Below are 18,853 nucleotides of genomic sequence, written 5' to 3' on the forward strand. Positions count from 1 at the left end.
TCGGAGCGTGACTGTGGGGATTTGTGTTCATTCTGCTACAAGAGCATTAGTGAGATCAGACACTGATGTTGTAAGAGTGAGGAGGTCTGGAGTGTGTTCAGTATTCCAGTTCATCCCAAAGGTGTTCAGTGGGGTTGAGTCAGAGTCAGGGCTCTGTGCTGAACAATCAAGTTCTTCCATTCCAACCTTAACACACCATGTTAACGTAGAGCTCGCTTTGTGCACTTGGGTATTGTCATGTTGGAACAGGTTTCCTGTTAGTTCCAGGGAAGAGAAACTGTAATGCTAAAGCATACAAATACATTCTTTACAATTGTGTGCTTCTGACACAGGGAAGAAGCACATACAATATATTGTCAAAAGTTTTGGGACACCCCTCCAAATCAGTGAATTCAGGGGTTGGGCTTGGCCCCTTCGTTCCAGTGAAAGGAACTCTTAATGCTTCAGCTTCATACCAAGACATTTTGGACAATTTCATGCTCCCAACTTTGTGGGAAGTTTGGGGATGACCCCTTCCTGTTCCAACATGACTGCACACCAGTGCACAAAGCAAGGTCCATAAAGACATGGATGAGTGAGTTTGGTGTGGAGAAACTTCAGAGTCCTGACCTCAACCCACCTTTGAGATGAATTAGAGAGGAGGCAGGGGAGCCAGACCTTCTTGTCCAACATCAGTGCCTGACCACAAATGCGCTTGGGAGTGTGCGTGAAATTGTCCAAAAAATGTCTTGGTATGAAGCTGAAGCATTAAGAGTTCCTTTTACTGGAACTAAGGGGCCGAGCCCAACCCCTGAAAAACAACACCTGAATTCAATGATTTGGAGGGGTGTCCCAAAACTTGTGGCAATATCGGTGTGAGGGTCAGAAGTGGACATACTTTTGTCCATATAGTGTATATCTTGCTAACTTCTATGCTTCATACAGTATATTGATAAATATCTCATGCATGTCTTAATGCAAATCCTCCTCCTCATCATCATCAGTCATCATTTTAGCGAACTTTAATGTGCATATAGCCATTTGTGGATGGCTCAGTGCTACTGTATTAGTGTGTGTGTGTGTGTGTGTGTGTGTGAGAGAGAGAGAGAGAGAGAGAGAGAGTGTGTGTGTGTGTGTGTGTGTGTGTGTGTGTGTGTGTGAGAGATTCAGTGCGCAGTCTCAGTGTATCCCGGTGATAAAATCCCCCAAAGGGCCGCTGTTTGGGATGGGCAACTGAGAATGGAGCAATAATACCGGAATCCCTCGGACACATTGTTCACACAAATAGACAGCGAATCGTTTCTCCTTCTTTGATTAACAACATAACGAAGATTCCAAAATGCCGGTAAGAGTGGGAAAAAAAAATATCATCGTTTTATCGCTGTTCATCTCCCGAGGTTCCTCCCTTCTCCATCTGTTTTGCCTATTAGCTTGCTAGCTTCCTTGCTATATATACCGTTAAATCAGTTTAGCACGTCTTGGTCTTATTCACTGAGACTTTTAATATATATTTTACTGATATCTCCAGCATCGGGGTCTTGACAGTGTCATTAATTCTACAAAGAGATATCCGGGGAAAAAGAGAGCGTTTAGGTTTAGCTAGCTAACCGCGCTAGCAAAATACCGATGGTTGTCTAGACAACTAACTTCAGCTCTGTAGCTACTGGGCTAAGTTAGCATAGCATAGCATAGCATAGCATAGCATAGCTGGCCAGCTGCTTAGCAGACAACAATTCTGAAGCAACACTGACAGTTTTGGAAAACAACAGAAAGATAGCTGTAGATATAAAATATTAGTTGTTTAGAATATGTAGCTAATAAATAAATAAATGAAAAAGTAATGATAGCTACAGATAACTGTCATATCCGCTAATGTGTACATAGCTTTAGCATTCTTGTTAGTCCCCTTAAGCCAGGTATTGAACATACTGCAGCATAGCTGTCCCGTTTGTTGTTTCTGCCAGAAATTGTCTTATTATTAGGCATGTATTTCATTTATTTTCAATTAATTAAAATTTCATTTTCTAGCTGTCACTAATTTGATTCATTTTTTGTATCACTTCACTGTAAATTTAAAATGTGAATCATTAGGAAGCAAGAAGGCAGATAAATGTGGATTAAATCATTTGGCATAAAGATTAGGTCATGAGCTGCTCTTACAAACGTCTCTGTTGTGCTTTCTATGCTTTCAGAGCCACAAACTCGATAAACCAGAAAAGTTGGAGGTGAGCGACAACGTAAAAGTGGTGGTGCGATGTCGACCTCTCAACCAAAAAGAGAAGATGATGGGATACAAGCAGTCGGTTACTGTGGACGAAATCCGAGGAACCATCACCGTGAACAAACTCGAGACGCCCAATGAGCCTCCGAAGACCTTCACCTTCGACACCGTGTTCAGTCCCGACAGCAAACAGCTAGACGTGTACAATTTAACCGCCAGGCCCATTATTGATTCAGTGTTAGAGGGATATAATGGTATGTGATATCCTTGAACAGTGTTTGACAGGTTTTTGAACTGCCCCATTATACACAGAAATGCATTATTTTGCCAAAAGTTTTGGGACACCCCTCCAAATCATTGAATTCAGGGGTTGGGCTCGGCCCCTTAGTTCCAGGGAAAGGAACTCTTAATGCTTCAGCATACCATTTTGGACAATTTCATGCTCCCTGCACTGGCACTGATGTCTTTATGGACCTTGCTTTGTGCACTGGTGTGCAGTCATGTTGGAACAGGAAGAGGTCCAAAATGTCCAAAATGTCTTGGTATGCTGAAGCATTAAGAGTTCCTTTCACTGGAACTAAGGGGCCGAGCCCAACCCCTGAAAAACACCTGAATTCAAGGATTTGGAGGGGTGTCCCAAAACTTTTGACAATATAGTGTAGTATTGCTTTGTAATTTTATACCAAAGCGTTATTGAAGTCACACAGACGAGAACAGTTTGAATCTGATTCTTTAAGGCCCCCCCCCCATGTCTTCTCAGGGAGTGTTCCCTTGCCACCTTCACCATCATTACTTATTACAGATCTAATTCTAACCTAATTAATTACTATATATTAGTTAGATGGATGCATGCCAGTTTTTCTCAGTGACTCATCATCGCTTCAGTACTTAAAATATTGCGTTATCGCTCATATCGTAATGAGCATATGGCCAAAATAAAAAGCAGTATGCTAATTTTGCAGCCTCACTGCTTGCAAACAGACGGCAAAATCCCCCCCTTTATCTGTTAAAACTTCAGCACTGCATATCTCACACACTATTAATCACAGTGCAGTTATTTTAGGATGTCCATTATACAGACTTCTTCCTATAAGAAAATAGATACTTAAGGCTCTTGACAAAGCAAAGACACTCTAATGAAATGATTAAAAACAAACTAGTTCCTGCTTTTTACTCTGGCTGTGTGTTAGGGTTAATATTTAGTTTTCCAGGGCTACTTTCATATTCATGGTGCATCAGATTGAGCAGCTACGGAGATGGTTGATATGGGAGAAACCAAACTAGCCAAGTACGAATGAAATTTGCCCAACAGAAAAACCAATTTATTGACGTGTAAAAGGAAGTGGCAAATGGAAATGCCACTGCTTCTGGTAATTTTATCACATGCTGATTTTTATCTAGTTTAACTGGTAAAGTCAAAATTCTCAGTCTTGGGCATCAGTAGGTAGCAAGAAGGCAGGACTGTGAAAAAGGAGAATTACTAAAAGTACAGGAACTTGGTCTTGTTTTGTGTGTGAAAACCACATGAATAAGGCTATAATCCTTCATCAATGCAGGTCTTCTATTCTGCCTCTTTTTTCTGCCAAATGAATAAATTCAAGAGCATGGACAAGGTCCAGTGTTTAAATGAAAAGTGGTATTCATGCTGTGCTCCACTTGCTTACTAGTTGAGCCTGTTGTTGAGTTAGAGAGCAAAGAACATGAACATTAAGCCTCATTTATCCATCTTTAGTGTGTAATGCAAAGCAAACTAGCATTTTTTTGTGCCAGATTTACAAACGTTTCAGTTAGGCTGATTTTCCTCATTGCTCGAGTTCATATGTCGGTCACCTGTGCAATGCAAAGCACGTTTTCGATCCAGCTCATTTGCGTTTGGCCACGCCCACAAACCTCTAGAAGTTCAAGTGCATAGGTAGCTAGGAGCATCAGGGGACCTTCTGAAAAGGCAAAAATAGAGCAAATAATAGAGGAATAATAATAAGAAAAATTTCGATGAGCACTTCTCCAGCAGCTGAATCATTGAGTCATTTGTGTATGACTCTACAATTCCAAAATTGTACAAAACTGTACAATTCCAACTATTTTGTCTTAGTTTTATTTGTCTTAATTTATAGGTTTGAGGGGCCTTATTATTTATTTATGTCTTGCTGTTTATTTATTTATTTCATGTTCTTTAGTAAATGCCAATGACAAAGTTTTTACAAAATTGTTTTGATGCGATTCTTAGTCCATGACCTAGTGCACTAGAGTTAGGATGTATTTTTCAACCGCTGAGTACTGTAAATGCATTTAGCTATTTACACTCAAAATATATATTACATATTTAATATTGCAACAGTCTATTATTATAAATGATATGATCAGAAGTTAAGCCTCCCGGTGGTCCAGCGGCAGGATCTCGTGCTCTCATTGCTGCGGCCCGGGTTCGACTCCCAGGCAGGACGCTAACCCAGACACTGAAGAGTTAACTGGGAAGAGTTATATTTAAATGGGAGGGTTGCGTCAGGAAGGGCATCCGGCGTAAAACCTGTGCCAAATCGAAACATGCGGACCAAATGATCCTCTGTGAGGTTAGCTGAAAGAACAACAACAACATATGATCTGAAGTTGATCAAGTCGAGGTTTACATTAGTCCCTCATCTATTGGGTAAATTTACACACGAGTGGGATGCGAACGTTTTATAGGATTTTCATGAATATCAGATTTCATGTGTAAATGGTCATGTGACTGATATAAGAATCTTTCCATTTTTGCAAGTCTGTTCCTATCCGCCTTTGGTACATGGAATAATTGGGGAATTTTGCATTTTGTCTTTAATTTGTTCCCAGGAACCATATTTGCTTATGGACAAACCGGCACTGGGAAAACCTTCACCATGGAGGGGGTGAGAGCCGTTCCTGAGCTCAGAGGGATTATACCCAATTCGTTTGCTCACATTTTCGGTCACATTGCTAAAGCAGAGGGAGACACCAGGTAAGCATGTCGACAGTGTTTATTTATAATTTGTTCCTATCACATTTAATGCTTTAGCTTCTATAATGCTCGAAGCTGTGTTCACGCTGGTTTTCCTTTTATGTAGTTTCTTGTGACAACCTTGTTTTATATCATCAGTTCAGAAATGTAAATTGACCTTTGTGGTTTTCTCAGTCACCCCGATATTTTCATTATGTTTTGAATTTAGCAGTACTGAATTCTTGTCTACAATCCAATCCAAAATAATAGTTTCCATCAGAAGAAATTTATTTACACAGAGTAACAAAATGATACAACGATCAGGCATAACATTATGAACACTGCGAGAATAACTGATGATCTCCTCATCATGGCACCTGTTAGTGGTTGGGATATATTAGGCAGCAAGTAAACATTTTGTCCTCAAAGTTGATGTGTTAGAAGCAGGAAAAATGGACAAGCGTAAGGATTTGAGCGAGTTTGACAAAGGGCCAGATTGTGATGGCTAGACGACTGGATCAGAGCATCTCCAAAACTGCAGCTCTTGTGGGGTGTTCCCGGTCTGCAGTGGTCAGTATCTGTCAAAAGTGGTCCGAGGAAGGAACAGTGGTGAACCGGCGACAGGGTCATGGGCTCTGATGGGCTCAAACTGCTGAAGAAGTTAATGCTGGTTCTGATAGAAAGGTGTCAGAATACACAGTGCATGAAGGGTCAGGGCTGATTTGGAAGCAAAAGCGGAACCAACACAATATTAGACAGGTGGTCATATTGTTATGCCTGGTCAGTGTATAGGTCCCCCCCCCCCATTTGATTAGTTCCACACAGAAACCAATGATTGCTAATTTTCAAAATGACAGGTTTCTGGTTAGAGTTTCCTACTTGGAGATATATAATGAGGAAGTGAGGGACTTGTTGGGGAAGGACCAGATGCAAAGACTGGAGGTGAGAAACAGAAATTCACACATTTCTTGAAAAAAATGTGTTAAATACAAAAATGCATTATTTGCAATTTCTTTTCACTAAAAATAGATAGGTAAAATATCTGCTTTGTCTGCAACTTAATGATTAATCAAATAATTGCCTTCCAAAACAGGTTAGAGAAATCCACTGTGCTGGCGGATTTTTAATGTCCTAATATATTAGAAGAACACATGGAATCCATTTAGCTTGATAATGATGTCTCTCACCACACTGACAAATCATGCTCTTTTATTTATTAATTACACCTTTGATATAATTAATACAACTTTTTAATACAACTATGAACTGATATCAATGCTAAGAATTTCCCTGAACTTATTTAGTAACCTGTGGTTAAGACATGATGGTCTGATAAAAAAATGTGGACCCGTCAGTAGTTTCTTTCTCATGTTATCTCATCAACTTTGCATTTCCTTCACCCTCTCTTATATTTTATGTATTCATGAGTTCCATGAACACATTGCACGTTTCTGAAAATCCCCAAAACAGGTGAAAGAAAGGCCAGATGTAGGAGTCTACATTAAAGACCTATCTGGCTATGTTGTGAACAATGCTGATGATATGGACCGGATTATGACTCTGGGCCACAAGAATCGTAAGCATGTATTACTGTTTGCATATTTCTGCTTATACTTATAAACAGCCACGACATTGGATATTAGATCTGAGCTCAAATGCTGCCTAAAGCTCAGTCACTTTAACAGGAAGATTTGTACATCTGCTCTGCTCATTCATTCAGTTATCTAATCACTCAGTCACATGGCATCAGGGCAGTGAATAAATAAATTCATACAGATGCCTTTGACGGTTGTTGTTGGTACCATATGGCGTAAACATGGGTGTTTTTTATTTTCTTAGCATGCTTTATTGATCTGAATGAAAATTAACGCAAAAGCGTATAAGTATTGATTATAATTTTGGGAATCAAGCAAGGCTGGATACTAATAAATGTTTCTAGTATATTTAAAAACCTAGCTGGTGTTATCTTTGATTCTGCAGGTTCTGTTGGAGCTACAAATATGAACGAGCACAGCTCTCGATCTCACGCCATCTTCACCATCACCATCGAGTGTAGTGAGAAGGGCGTTGATGGAAACCAGCATGTGCGCATGGGCAAGCTACACCTGGTGGACCTTGCGGTGAGGAAAACAAAAACCTAAAAACAAGCATATTGCTGTTTAATTAAACTGAAGTGCTGTAATGGATGTTTCTTGCTTGTTAGGGATCTGAGAGGCAGGGTAAGACAGGAGCCACTGGGCAACGTCTTAAAGAGGCCACAAAGATCAACCTGTCCCTTTCCACTCTGGGGAACGTGATCTCCGCTCTTGTGGACGGGAAGAGCACACACGTGCCCTACAGGAATTCCAAACTCACACGCCTGCTGCAGGACTCTCTGGGAGGAAACTCCAAAACCATGATGGTACAGGCACACAGGCTCTTGATCTTTCCATTTTTGGAAGCACAGCCAGCATAACAACAAGGCAGAACTGTTAAAATGAAAAGACGCCTTATTTATAGTTTATCTTCAATTGTTGCTTCTTCTCTAGTGCGCAAACATTGGACCAGCGGACTACAACTACGATGAAACTATCAGCACTTTGCGCTATGCTAACCGTGCAAAGAATATCAAGAATAAAGCGAGAATCAACGAAGACCCCAAAGACGCACTCTTGCGCCAGTTCCAGAAGGAGATCGAAGAGCTCAAGAAAAAGTTGGAAGAAGGTACACTAGAATAAAGAACAAGTAGACCTGTACTATTCATAGTATTACATAGCTGTTTAGCAGTTAATTCCTCAGCCTAATTTGTAGGCCGGTATGTGAACAGAGCAGCAGCTCACACCCTTGAGATATATTTCATGTATAACTGCCTTTGATGCAGTATATTGTATACCCTGTTTGGGTCCTCTGACACTCTCATTAGCGTGGCCTAGGTTCGATTTCCAGGATGGGGAACCCAGTGACTGAAGGGTTAACTCTTAAAGTGCTGGTCCCATGCACTTAAAATGGGAGGGTTGCGCCAGAAAGAGCATCCGGTGTAAAACCTGTACTAAATCAAATATGCGGACCAGCAGATCGGCTGTGGCGACCCAGAACAGGGAGCAACATTGTATCCCCTCTTTCGTACATAATATAATTTTGTAGTGCCACAGCAGGTCCAAAAAGAGCAAAAGATGCATTAAAAGATGCAATTTTTAAATGCAAAAAATGTCTCAATTTAAATGTTACTAGATTTTATTTCCATGGCATAACTGCGACTGTTCAGTGCAAAAATAGGTTAAATACATCAGGCAGGCATTAAGAATGCACTACATCTCATTGCATTTCCCCAGCGTGAACAAACTATTCACAATAAATGTATAAAAACAGTGCACCATTTGCTTCAGCAAAATCAGTGGGGTTTGATTGGGTGATCAGAACTGACCCTCTTTGAAGTATGAAAACTAAAATCTGACTCCTACTCACTGTTATTAATATGTGAGCCTTCACTGTCTGTATTGTTTCAAGGAGAAGAGATCTCTGGGTCGGAGGGCAGCGGCTCTGAAGACATGGACGAAGGGGAGGATGAGACCGCAGATGGTGGAGAGAGACGCAGGAAACGGCGAGGTTAGAGTCTCCGTCTCTTACACATAGTCTTCCATTGATCAGAGGTTGAGCTAGTGATGTGAATCTTTGTGGTTGATCCTAACAGTGATGCGATGCAACTCTTACTCATATACCAGTAATATGCAAGGGGGATTTCTGAACATGCTCCATTACTAATGAACTAATCAGGATAAAGACATGATAACTATGAGAGAGATATTGCAGTCTATTTCTTATGCAAAATCTTCACAAGAGTTGGAGTCCCTTTTATGCCGGAAGAGAATAAAATGAAAATATGTTTTAGTGTGTAGTGAAAAATCTGTTTCACTATTAACCAAATATTTTAATATGTATTCTAGACTATAAAAAAAAATTAATAAATAGGGCGAGTGTAGGGCATGGCTGCACATTTCATTTCATTTTGCTCAAAACTTTTATCAAGACTGGTTTTAACCCTTGAATAGCTATGGCTTTCTGTTGGCATAATCAAGAGACTATATATCCTACTGCAACTATAAATGAAGAAGCTTGTTACTAAATCGGTATTTGGTCTTTCTTTGTAGAAGAAGCCTTTATTTTTGTCACATACATTACAGCACAGTAAAATTCCTTCTTTACATATACCACCTTTGGAGGTTGGGGGGCGAGAGCCACGATACAGTGCCCCTGGAGCAGAGGGGGTTAAGGGCCTTGTTCAGGGACCCAATAGTGATAGCTTGGCGGGGATGGGGCTTGAACCCCAACCTTCTGATCAACAACCCAGAGCCTAAATCATGTGTGCAACCACTTCTTAATTCCTTCCATACAGAAAAATGTGCAGTGAAATGTTCATTGTGACATTTAGTCATTGATTACCTTCCATTTGTCATTGCTGACTGAGTCTCTAAACCGGTAAGAAGCCCACCAGTTTCTGTTTGACAGTCAAGGCCTCTGATGGCTTTGTTTCTTTGTAATTTACAGACGAGGCAGCCATGTGAGACGTGCAGCTTGCACGTCTGTTCTACTCTAATTTATTCTCATTTGGACAGTCAAATCACATTCTCCCATTGACTGTAGTCTCTATTGTACTTTACTTAAAATCCTAATCTCGGATGAAATATTATGGCCTGTTACGGCAGAACTGATGGTCATTACACTAACATGGGATGAGAACCTTATCTGTATAGCACTTTTAACAAAATACATGTTTTCTACTTATTAAATAGTTGTAAATACAGCTGTGTCTACACATCATAATCCACTGCTGTTGTTGAATAGATGGGAATTATTGTTTATAAAGGTCCTTTTGGAAAGATTTCGCCTTCCCATCTGTAGTGCTTATGTAACAAAAGTGAATCGCGAGTGGACTGAAGGTCACTTCTGCTTCGTATCCAATGTGAATTCAGTTACAGGCACATTGGCACACTCTCCCTCCATATGGCCATTTATAAATCCCCCTGTCTTTCACCCCGTGCTGTAACTTCAGGGCACTGCCAAAGCACACAGCAAGGGCAACGAGAAAAATAGAGAAAAGGAGAACAGAGGCACAGAAAGAGTTAACAGCAAATCAGAGATTGTAGTAGCTGAATGGGTATTATTCTTGGTTACCAAGAACCCACAGTGAGGCAAGGGTTACATCACTGCCAGGCATAGACCGTATACCAACCACCCGTGTGGTAACTGAAGCAAATGCCACCTTGCTTTTATCAATCAACAGCTGAGTCACTACATGCTGTCTGCGGCATGCATTCAAGCTCTTTTGTGTCACACATTTAGTGATGTATACGTGCTAGAGCTGCGGAAAGAGTGTTTTGTTTTAAACCCAAAGCCATTTGATCCAAGTAAATCTAGATGGAATTTAGCTTTAAGTAAATAGTAGTTATTAAGCAGGGGTCACGCTTTCCTTTGTGATTTTCATGCCCTGTATTTTTTTGCAGCTTGTTTTCTTTCACTTAATGGACACAGCTAGGGCTGTTGCACAGATATAAAATGGGTATCCCTGTAAAACCCTGGACTGAGCGGACCTTTGACCGCTAAACTTTAAGTGTTGTAGGTGTTAAATCATTAAATCTGGGTCAGTTGCCGACATTGTGACAGGATCTGATCGGGGAAAAATTCTTCGTAAATATCATGTCTATACTCCTTTACTCTTCTCTTTCATGTGGGTTCCTGCCTTATTTATTTTTTTTTACATACTCAGTGTCCCTGTTTTTGTTGTGGTTGTTTCTCTCTCTGATTTAACGTCTTTACTCTTTACTTTCTACATCTAGGCTAAAGACTTTCAATTGTTCACAGCCACACATTTCATGTTACCGTGTATTTCCTGTGTTGTCAAATGGAACACCTAATCACTTTTATTTCCGTCAGAATCATTTCAGACTAATAGTGATGTAATAGATGGCAGGTTCACTTCAGTTTTTACTTACAATATCCATGTTTTAGATGACGGTTGTTAGTCCTTTGTGGCATTGCCTGGTACATGATTCTTCCAACTCTCTCTTTCTTGTTGTCTTGGGGTTTGAAAAGTTTCTTCCTCCCTGAGAGGAAAGCTGTGCTACTTTTCCTAGACAATGCGGTGTCTGTTTAATCCTTAGATATATATATATTGGAGTTGTTTTTACAGATGATCATGGCATTTCATTTGCTTAGAAATGGCTCCTTAGAAGGAACCAGACATATGGAGGTTCACTTGACTGAATTGCTTGGATGTTTCTCCTGGTACCCAAGGAGGGTACCCTGAAAAGCTGAGATTGAATATCATTGGGTCGAGGTGTAATCTTTTGGCCCTAACTTTAACACTACTTTTAACTTCTGTCCTCTTCAAAGCTCCATGATGTTGTTTTCTCCTCTGAATTTATCAATTGTGTGATGCGATCACGTTTAATGTGAACATCTTGTCATCTTAACTTAACCTCTCCTCTATTAACTTAATTCTCTGTAAATGTGATCTCTCCTAATGCAAAACCCTGACATACACAGACTGCTGAGTTTGCTGTTTCTCTGTTATCTATTGTCGGTTATAGAATTGTTTTCTACAGACTTTGTGGAAATATTGTAGCGGGTGCTGTTAATGTAACGTTTCATACATAACTACACACACACATTTTTACACGGAAACCTCTGTTTATCAGACAAAGAATTTCTTCAGGCTAAACCTAATGTCACATTAACAGTGCAAAGTTCAAATACCATTTGGATTAATTTGAGGAACTGTGTGAACCAAGAATATAATTATAACTTGCTTAGTCATCAAAGGGCAAGTTTTCACTGACCTTATCCAATCAACACCCACACATTTCACATCAAATTAAGAAATGTGTAACTATATATGAGTCTCTTGCATTGTAGGGGACACATAAGGGTGTGTGTGTGTGCATGCGTGCACGGCCCACACGGATGACATGCAAGATTATAGATCAAAAATATTCACTTGCAAACTGCTGAAACATTAGTTATTAGACGGAAAATATGCTGAGGCCAAATGTCAGTAAGGAGGCATTACTCCTGAAGAGTTGAGACAGCTCAGCTGAGTGTGTGTGTGGGTGTTTTTGAGTGTGTGTGTCCTTGGTTGTGTCTGTGTGTGTGTGTTTGTCTGTGAGATGTTAAACAGTGGATGATAGGATAAGGGTGTCCAGGAGTTAGGAGTATAGATATCTCAGTGTTGACTTGTTCACTTTGAGGTGGTTAGAAATATTGGGTGTCCTCTCCCACATACCCTGACCCTATACATACAATGCCCAAGACATTTTGAGATATTGTGTAAGATTTTGCCTATAAAGCTTTTATAACCCTATGCACCCCCACCCCCCCCTGCTGCTGACAGGAAAGAAGAAGGTGTCCCCAGACAAGATGGCAGAGATGCAGGCAAAGATCGAGGAGGAGAGGAAGGCCCTGGAGGCCAAGCTGGATATGGAGGAGGAGGAGCGCAACAAAGCACGAGCAGAGCTGGAGAAGAGGGAGAAAGACCTGCTTAAAGCCCAGTGAGTCCTGTCTGAGTCAGATTTCAAACAAGCACACTTATACTAGCCCTAAAAGCTTAGTTTTCAGTACAGGTTTGTGACTTCTAATAAGGAATTGACACAAGACCTGTTCCTGATTCATGTACATAATGATTTAATGCAGTATTTGACTTGACTCCGAAGTAGGAAGTTACAACTGGGAATCATGCCATTTTAGACCTCTGTGTGCTTGAGCTATGCAGTGGCCAAAAAACAAGGACACCTTCATGTTCATCAACATAGCTAGTATGTACAGAAGAGCTTATTTAAAATTAAGGAACTGATGCCTTGAGCAGCCATGTTGATTTGATGTCACTTGCTGAACTCGGGTTTGATGAGACCGGCAATGAGTAGGAATTCCAGGTTGAAGAAAGTTTATGAAGAAACTAGAAAGCTGAATATCTCGAACCAGGCGCTGAGTTTTTAAGTAGGTTATTGAGTGTTAATAACAATATTATTTGGTTTTCAGGCAGGAACACCATCTTTTACTTGAGAAGCTGTCAGCTTTGGAGAAGAAGGTAATCGTTGGAGGAGTTGACTTGCTGGCCAAGGCAGAGGAGCAGGAGAAGCTTCTAGAAGAATCCAACAACGAGCTGGAGGAGCGGCGGAAAAGAGCTGATCAGCTCCGTAGAGAACTAGAAGAAAAGGAGGTAAGTATAGCTTCAATTTAACATTTAGTGCTGGGATACACTGGTCAAGTCTGGTCAGGTTTAGTTCATGACAGGATTGGTTTTGTTTTGGATTGTTCTACCCTACTCAATATTTGTGTATTTCTGTTGTGCCTCACAATAGCAAGAGCGCTTGGACATTGAGGAAAAATACACCAGTTTGCAGGAGGAGGCTCAAGGGAAGACCAAGAAACTGAAGAAAGTCTGGACCATGCTGATGGCAGCAAAGTCAGAGGTATGCTAAAATGTTAGTTAATATCTTTCTGTGCTGAAGCTTTTTGTTTCTGCTTGAGTTACAGTTTGAGGTCAGGGCATTGCTGCTGTTAATATATTTGAGTCACTTAGTTGTCTAAAATGTGTGAACATCATAGGCACCAGGGTTTCCCCTGAGTTTTTTTTTTTTAGAGGGCTTAGGTACTGTCTGGGTTCCAGGATCTGGTGGAATTCAAATTATTCAGAAATATGAAGTCATTTTTAATGTTGGGTGAGGAGGTCTGGAGTACCCAAATGGGTTCGAGGTCAAAGCTCTGTGCAGGACACTCAAGTTCTTCCAGTTTCCCAGCAAGGAGGCCAACCTCTGGTTTTCTGTTCTAGATGGCAGATCTGCAACAGGAACATCACAGGGAGATCGAGGGCCTGCTGGAGAACATCCGCCAGCTCAGCAGAGAACTCCGCCTACAAATGCTAATCATTGACAATTTTATCCCTCAGGAATACCAGGTATGATTATATGCATTTAGTGCTTTTGTATCTCTAGAATCGAATACATTCTTTCAAGTTAAAATATACAGATGTACCAGGGATTATACAGAAGCTTGATCTTAAAGTAACCAATGTGCTAAATTTTGATAAATCGCAGAATTGTCATTATCTTTCATTTTAAAATATGTCAAGATTCTTTGCACTTTGTGTTTCATAAACGAAAATTTGATTTTCATTTCCTCAATTTAAACTTTGTGTTTTCTAGGAAATGATTGAGAATTATGTACACTGGAATGAAGACATAGGGGAATGGCAACTGGTGCGTACTCAAAATATTGTTTTACTCCATGGGCCTTTATTGTGGGCATACTGAACTAAACTAAAATCTCTCTATCCTTAGAAATGTGTGGCTTACACAGGAAACAACATGAGGAAACAAACTCCTGTGCCAGACAAGAAAGAAAAGGATGTAAATGTCACTTGAGTTTGTAATATAATCTGTAATGCGCTTTATACAGTCGAAGGCTATTGTTAAGATTAGGCTTGCTAAGTGTTTGTATCTGTTGCAGCCATTTGAGGTGGATCTGTCACACGTGTATCTTGCATATACGGAGGAGAGCATGCGCCAGTCCTTGATGAGGCTGGAGAGGCCCAGGACCTCAAGGAGTGGCAGGGCTAGACCCAAGACTGGACGCAGGTCAGATCTTATTTCTGATCATCAGCTTTTTTTTTATTTTAGATTAAAATTGCACTGTTCATAAGAGTTAGCTCATTTCACATTAAGAATTTAGTGCACAATTTATACATAATACATTTATCCTACGGGCAGCAACCACAAGGCTGAAGACTTTTCTTTTGGATCAGACTAGAGCATTTTCAGAGTTCAATCTTTTTAGAAAATCGCAGAATGATGACAAACTCTTGATCTGGTCACAGCTTCAGCAACAGCATCAAAACTACTAAACAGTTCCTCAGATCTATGCACAGTAAAGTGAAGAATCCAAATGATTCCTCTGACCAGTTTTATGGCATGTCTTGTCAGACATTTCCAGTTCCCCCACTCATACTTTAATTCCTATCTGAAATATTTGGGTCTGAAAAGTCTCATTTACTTGTTGGTACCTTAGTGTACATAACTAGTAAAGTTAAGCATTACAAATCTGGTAAATCAGACTAATATTGTGACTCAAACCACCATATTGGCCGAAGTTTTGGGACACCCATCCAAATCATTGAATTCAGGGGTTGGGCTTGGCTCCTTAGTTCCAGTGAAAGAAACTCTTATTGCTTCAGCATACCAAGACATTTTGGACGATTTCAGGCTCCCAACTTTGTAGGGAACAGTTCAGTCATGGCCCCTTCCTGTTCCATCATGACTGCACACCAGTGCACAAAGCAAGGTCAGAAAGGGGCCATCCCCAAACTGTTCCCACAAAGAACTAAAGGGCCAAGCCCAACCCCTGAAAATCAACACTGGAATGGACAGATTTGGAGGGGGTGTCCCAAAACTAGTAGTGTATGTCCTATTGTAGACCATTACTGAGTAATAACTTTTGCCCTATTATTCATGACCACTGCAGGAAGTTTAAAAAAACACTTGTTAGGGCTTGTCAGTGTGTGTTTCCTGATGCATGAATTCATGTGTTAACAGTGCAGCTTGTATAGCAGCCGCACACACCTACACTGGTGAAACTTAGAACAACGTATAGTTACTACTGTTTATTATTCAAGTTAAAAAAACGCTTCACAGATCGATTTTTTTCCCCCCCTTGTTGTAATATACTTGTGTCAGATGTTTACATTTGGTTTAAACAATTGTGTTGTATTTAATCGTCTCAAAAGATTGAGATTAACTGCAGTCACAACAAAGATGCTACAAGGAGGAATTCTCACGCGGTCCAAGCACATGCTTTATGTCAGATTTGAATATCTTTTGTGTGCTAAATCCTCTTGCTAATATTTGCTCAATATTTGTAGGAAGCGTTCATCCAGGCCAGAGACCGCCATCGAGTCCCTGCTACAGTGATCATCATTAGTGTCTGACCGCAGGATCCAGGCCAGTCATTTCCACAAGAATGAATTGTTGTTCAGTGTATAAAAGCTGTAAGCATCTGGACTAAGTATATTAATGAAGAAACAGGTATTCAGTGTACGTGTGCTGGCATATTGCAGTCCTTTATGCTTGTTGTAAAAAGACCTATTCATTTCAGAATGCGCATTCAGCAAATAATACATTTCTTTAACCACAAAACAAAACACTTGAGCCTCGTGATAGATTCAGGCAGGACACGACTCCTCAGGCATAGGATGTTACTACACTGATGCTCTGGCTGATTAGCTTGAACACTTATGCAAGCTACTTCAGAAATGAATCACTTGCCTGATGCTTCTAGAGCTGGCCTTTTACAGTTCCTTTTTAGTCTTTGAACTTGATGTATGTATTGTGTGCTCCTAACCTGATTTGGCGAGGGGATTTGGCCTGAGAACCTGCATGCTGCTCGAACATCCACTGTAGCGCTATATATATATAAATAACACTAGCTAAATCTTTTTGTTTTCATTCATTCAGCTATCACATGCACTGTAGTCGAATATGAGACCTTTTTATTTGCCATAAAATTGTTTACATTTACTATGCTGTACCATGTATACTTGTTAATTTATTAAATTATTTACCTCAAATTTCCAGAATCCTTTGGTATGTGTCGATTAAAAATATATGAATAATACAGTCTGATATTACGATTGTTCTTCTGTAAGTTTTTCTGGTTATTGTGATTAAATGGTCAGTTTTATAAACAGAACTCACCCAAAAATATTCTCTACTTCACAGATTATCAATGAACAATATTCATGAATCCGGATACCTTGAAGAATAGAGAGTGATGAATGATGGTTAGATTTCTTCCGGATGCTGGGTATACATTAAAGTCACCTTCAGACCTGGTTACAATAGAGAAAGCAGATTTATAGACCTTTACAGCGCCTTAATACATCGTCAGCAAGCTGGTCAAGGGCAACAGTGACCAGACGCATGAAGGTTATCAAGGTTTTCTGAGATATTTTGGAGAATGTGTGTGTTAAGTGAGCAGTAGCAGGATTGTAGAGTTACAGAACTGAAGTTACTCATGAAGATTGTGTGTGTGGGAGTGAAAGGTGTGATCGTGAGACCTGAGAGAATGAGAATAAGTGTGAAATTGTAGAGATCTTCAGTGTGGATAGGGTAGTACTGCATGTGAGTGTGCAAACGAGAGAGGGAGAGTGGGGTTTTCGAGGAAGAGTGTGGATAGGGTGGTATTTACCAAGGTGATGTTTTCATGAGTTCCTCTTCAATGATCATGAACGATAAGATAACTGTACGTTGGTCGTGTACATTGTTCAGCAGATTTTCACCATCTTCCTCTAGCTCTAGCTGTGAACTGAAACTAGAAAAGCAAGATGATGGGATGGATAAATTAGTTAGCCACCCCGAGCATAGACGCAGGAAAGTTTAAACGTTTTTATTTTCATCAGCCATACAAATATATTATATGAAAGCCATGGATGTTAATAGTTAAAACGTGCCGCTACAGTTAAAATGGTGTGCATTGTTGTGTTAACATCCTTAAACTGATTCTTTTTCCAATACCTGCATGTGTTTTATTCTTCTCCTACTGCAGCAGTGCATACAGAAACATCATTTTTATCCACACTTTCATAGGTACATCAAATGTAGAATTTTTGTAGCAAGTTATTTCCTGTTCTCGCTTACAATATAACGGCTCTTACAGTCAGTCCCTCACCAGCCTTTCTTTTCACTCTCTGGAAGGTAATAAAGGAAAAGTAAAAATTTAGCCTGCTGTATTACAGAGAAACCGGAAAGTGTAAATCTCGAAGACGCCATCAATAACTGATCAACGCTTTCTTCTTCATATGGACGATTACATGATTATTCTCTCAAATCTGTTTATTACTAGGCTTAGACTATGCATCACTTGGTTCTTCTTGATCAGTAAAAATCCTTGCTTGTAACAGCTCAGACTCTTGGATCGGTTTTTCTTGTAAATCCATTCATCCGTTTTCTGTCGAGCTTATCCAACACAGGGTCACGTGGAACCTGCAGCCTTTCTCGGTGGACGCGGGGGACACCCTGGAGAGGCTGCCCATCCAGTGCAGGGCACAATCCGACACAACAGACAATTTAGAGATGCCAGTCAGCCTACAATGCATGTCTTTGGACCGGAGGATGCAAACTCTGTGCACACAGGGCACAAGCAGGGATTAACCCCTCAAACCCGGAGGTACAAGGCACACATAAATGCACCATACTGATAAACAAATGGGTGACAAATTAATGGAAAAACAACAAGTAATGTTAGTCCACGAACCAAGCTTTAGTACAAAATCTTGGCAAAGGGTTTACGAGTCTCTGGAATCGTACTGGAGCAGCGATCAACATTCTTAAAAAAAAAAAAAAGAAAAAAAAAAAGATATTCCATTAGTCGGTGTCCCTCGGCCTGACGCTCCAAAATCTCCCATAGGTGTTGAGTTGAGACGTGTATCTATCTCTGCAGTAGGGGGTGCAGCTTCGTATATGCGGGTCTAGCTCCAAATGGGTTAGCGTGTCAACATAGGATAACTTTTTATTCAACTGAGTTGAGATCGAGTGAGGGTGAAGTCCTCAATAAACCATGAGCCTTCGTGCCATGTCTTTGGGGGGTGTGGCCAAGTCTCTGGGGGTGTGGTCAGACCAGTTCCATCAGAAAAGAAATGTCTTGTTTGATTTGCATTGAGGAGATGAGTGGACCCA

General features: G+C 40.4%; 1 protein-coding gene across 1 annotated transcript; it reads left to right on the plus strand.

Annotated features, from left to right (window-relative positions):
• The first annotated feature begins 1,144 nt into the window (after positions 1-1,144).
• Positions 1,145-16,764, plus strand: kif3a (kinesin family member 3A). The gene is made up of 17 exons (XM_058408628.1): positions 1,145-1,324; positions 2,172-2,454; positions 5,030-5,174; positions 6,011-6,095; positions 6,624-6,729; positions 7,134-7,273; positions 7,357-7,554; positions 7,682-7,856; positions 8,640-8,738; positions 12,520-12,676; positions 13,164-13,344; positions 13,487-13,597; positions 13,957-14,082; positions 14,330-14,383; positions 14,465-14,533; positions 14,634-14,761; positions 16,042-16,764. The coding sequence occupies exons 1-17, from the start codon at positions 1,319-1,321 to the stop codon at positions 16,088-16,090; spliced, it is 2,112 nt and encodes a 703-aa protein (XP_058264611.1). The 5' UTR covers positions 1,145-1,318; the 3' UTR covers positions 16,091-16,764.
• The last annotated feature ends 2,089 nt before the right edge of the window (positions 16,765-18,853 follow it).

This window comes from Hemibagrus wyckioides, linkage group LG14 (genome assembly GCF_019097595.1).
Source record: "Hemibagrus wyckioides isolate EC202008001 linkage group LG14, SWU_Hwy_1.0, whole genome shotgun sequence".
Taxonomy (NCBI): domain Eukaryota; kingdom Metazoa; phylum Chordata; class Actinopteri; order Siluriformes; family Bagridae; genus Hemibagrus; species Hemibagrus wyckioides.

Coding starts and splice junctions, on each gene's coding strand:
- kif3a (XM_058408628.1), top strand. Junction 13,598..13,956: donor TGATGGCAGCAAAGTCAGAG/GTATGCTAAAAT, acceptor TTTCTGTTCTAG/ATGGCAGATCTGCAACAGGA. Junction 14,762..16,041: donor AGACCCAAGACTGGACGCAG/GTCAGATCTTAT, acceptor CAATATTTGTAG/GAAGCGTTCATCCAGGCCAG.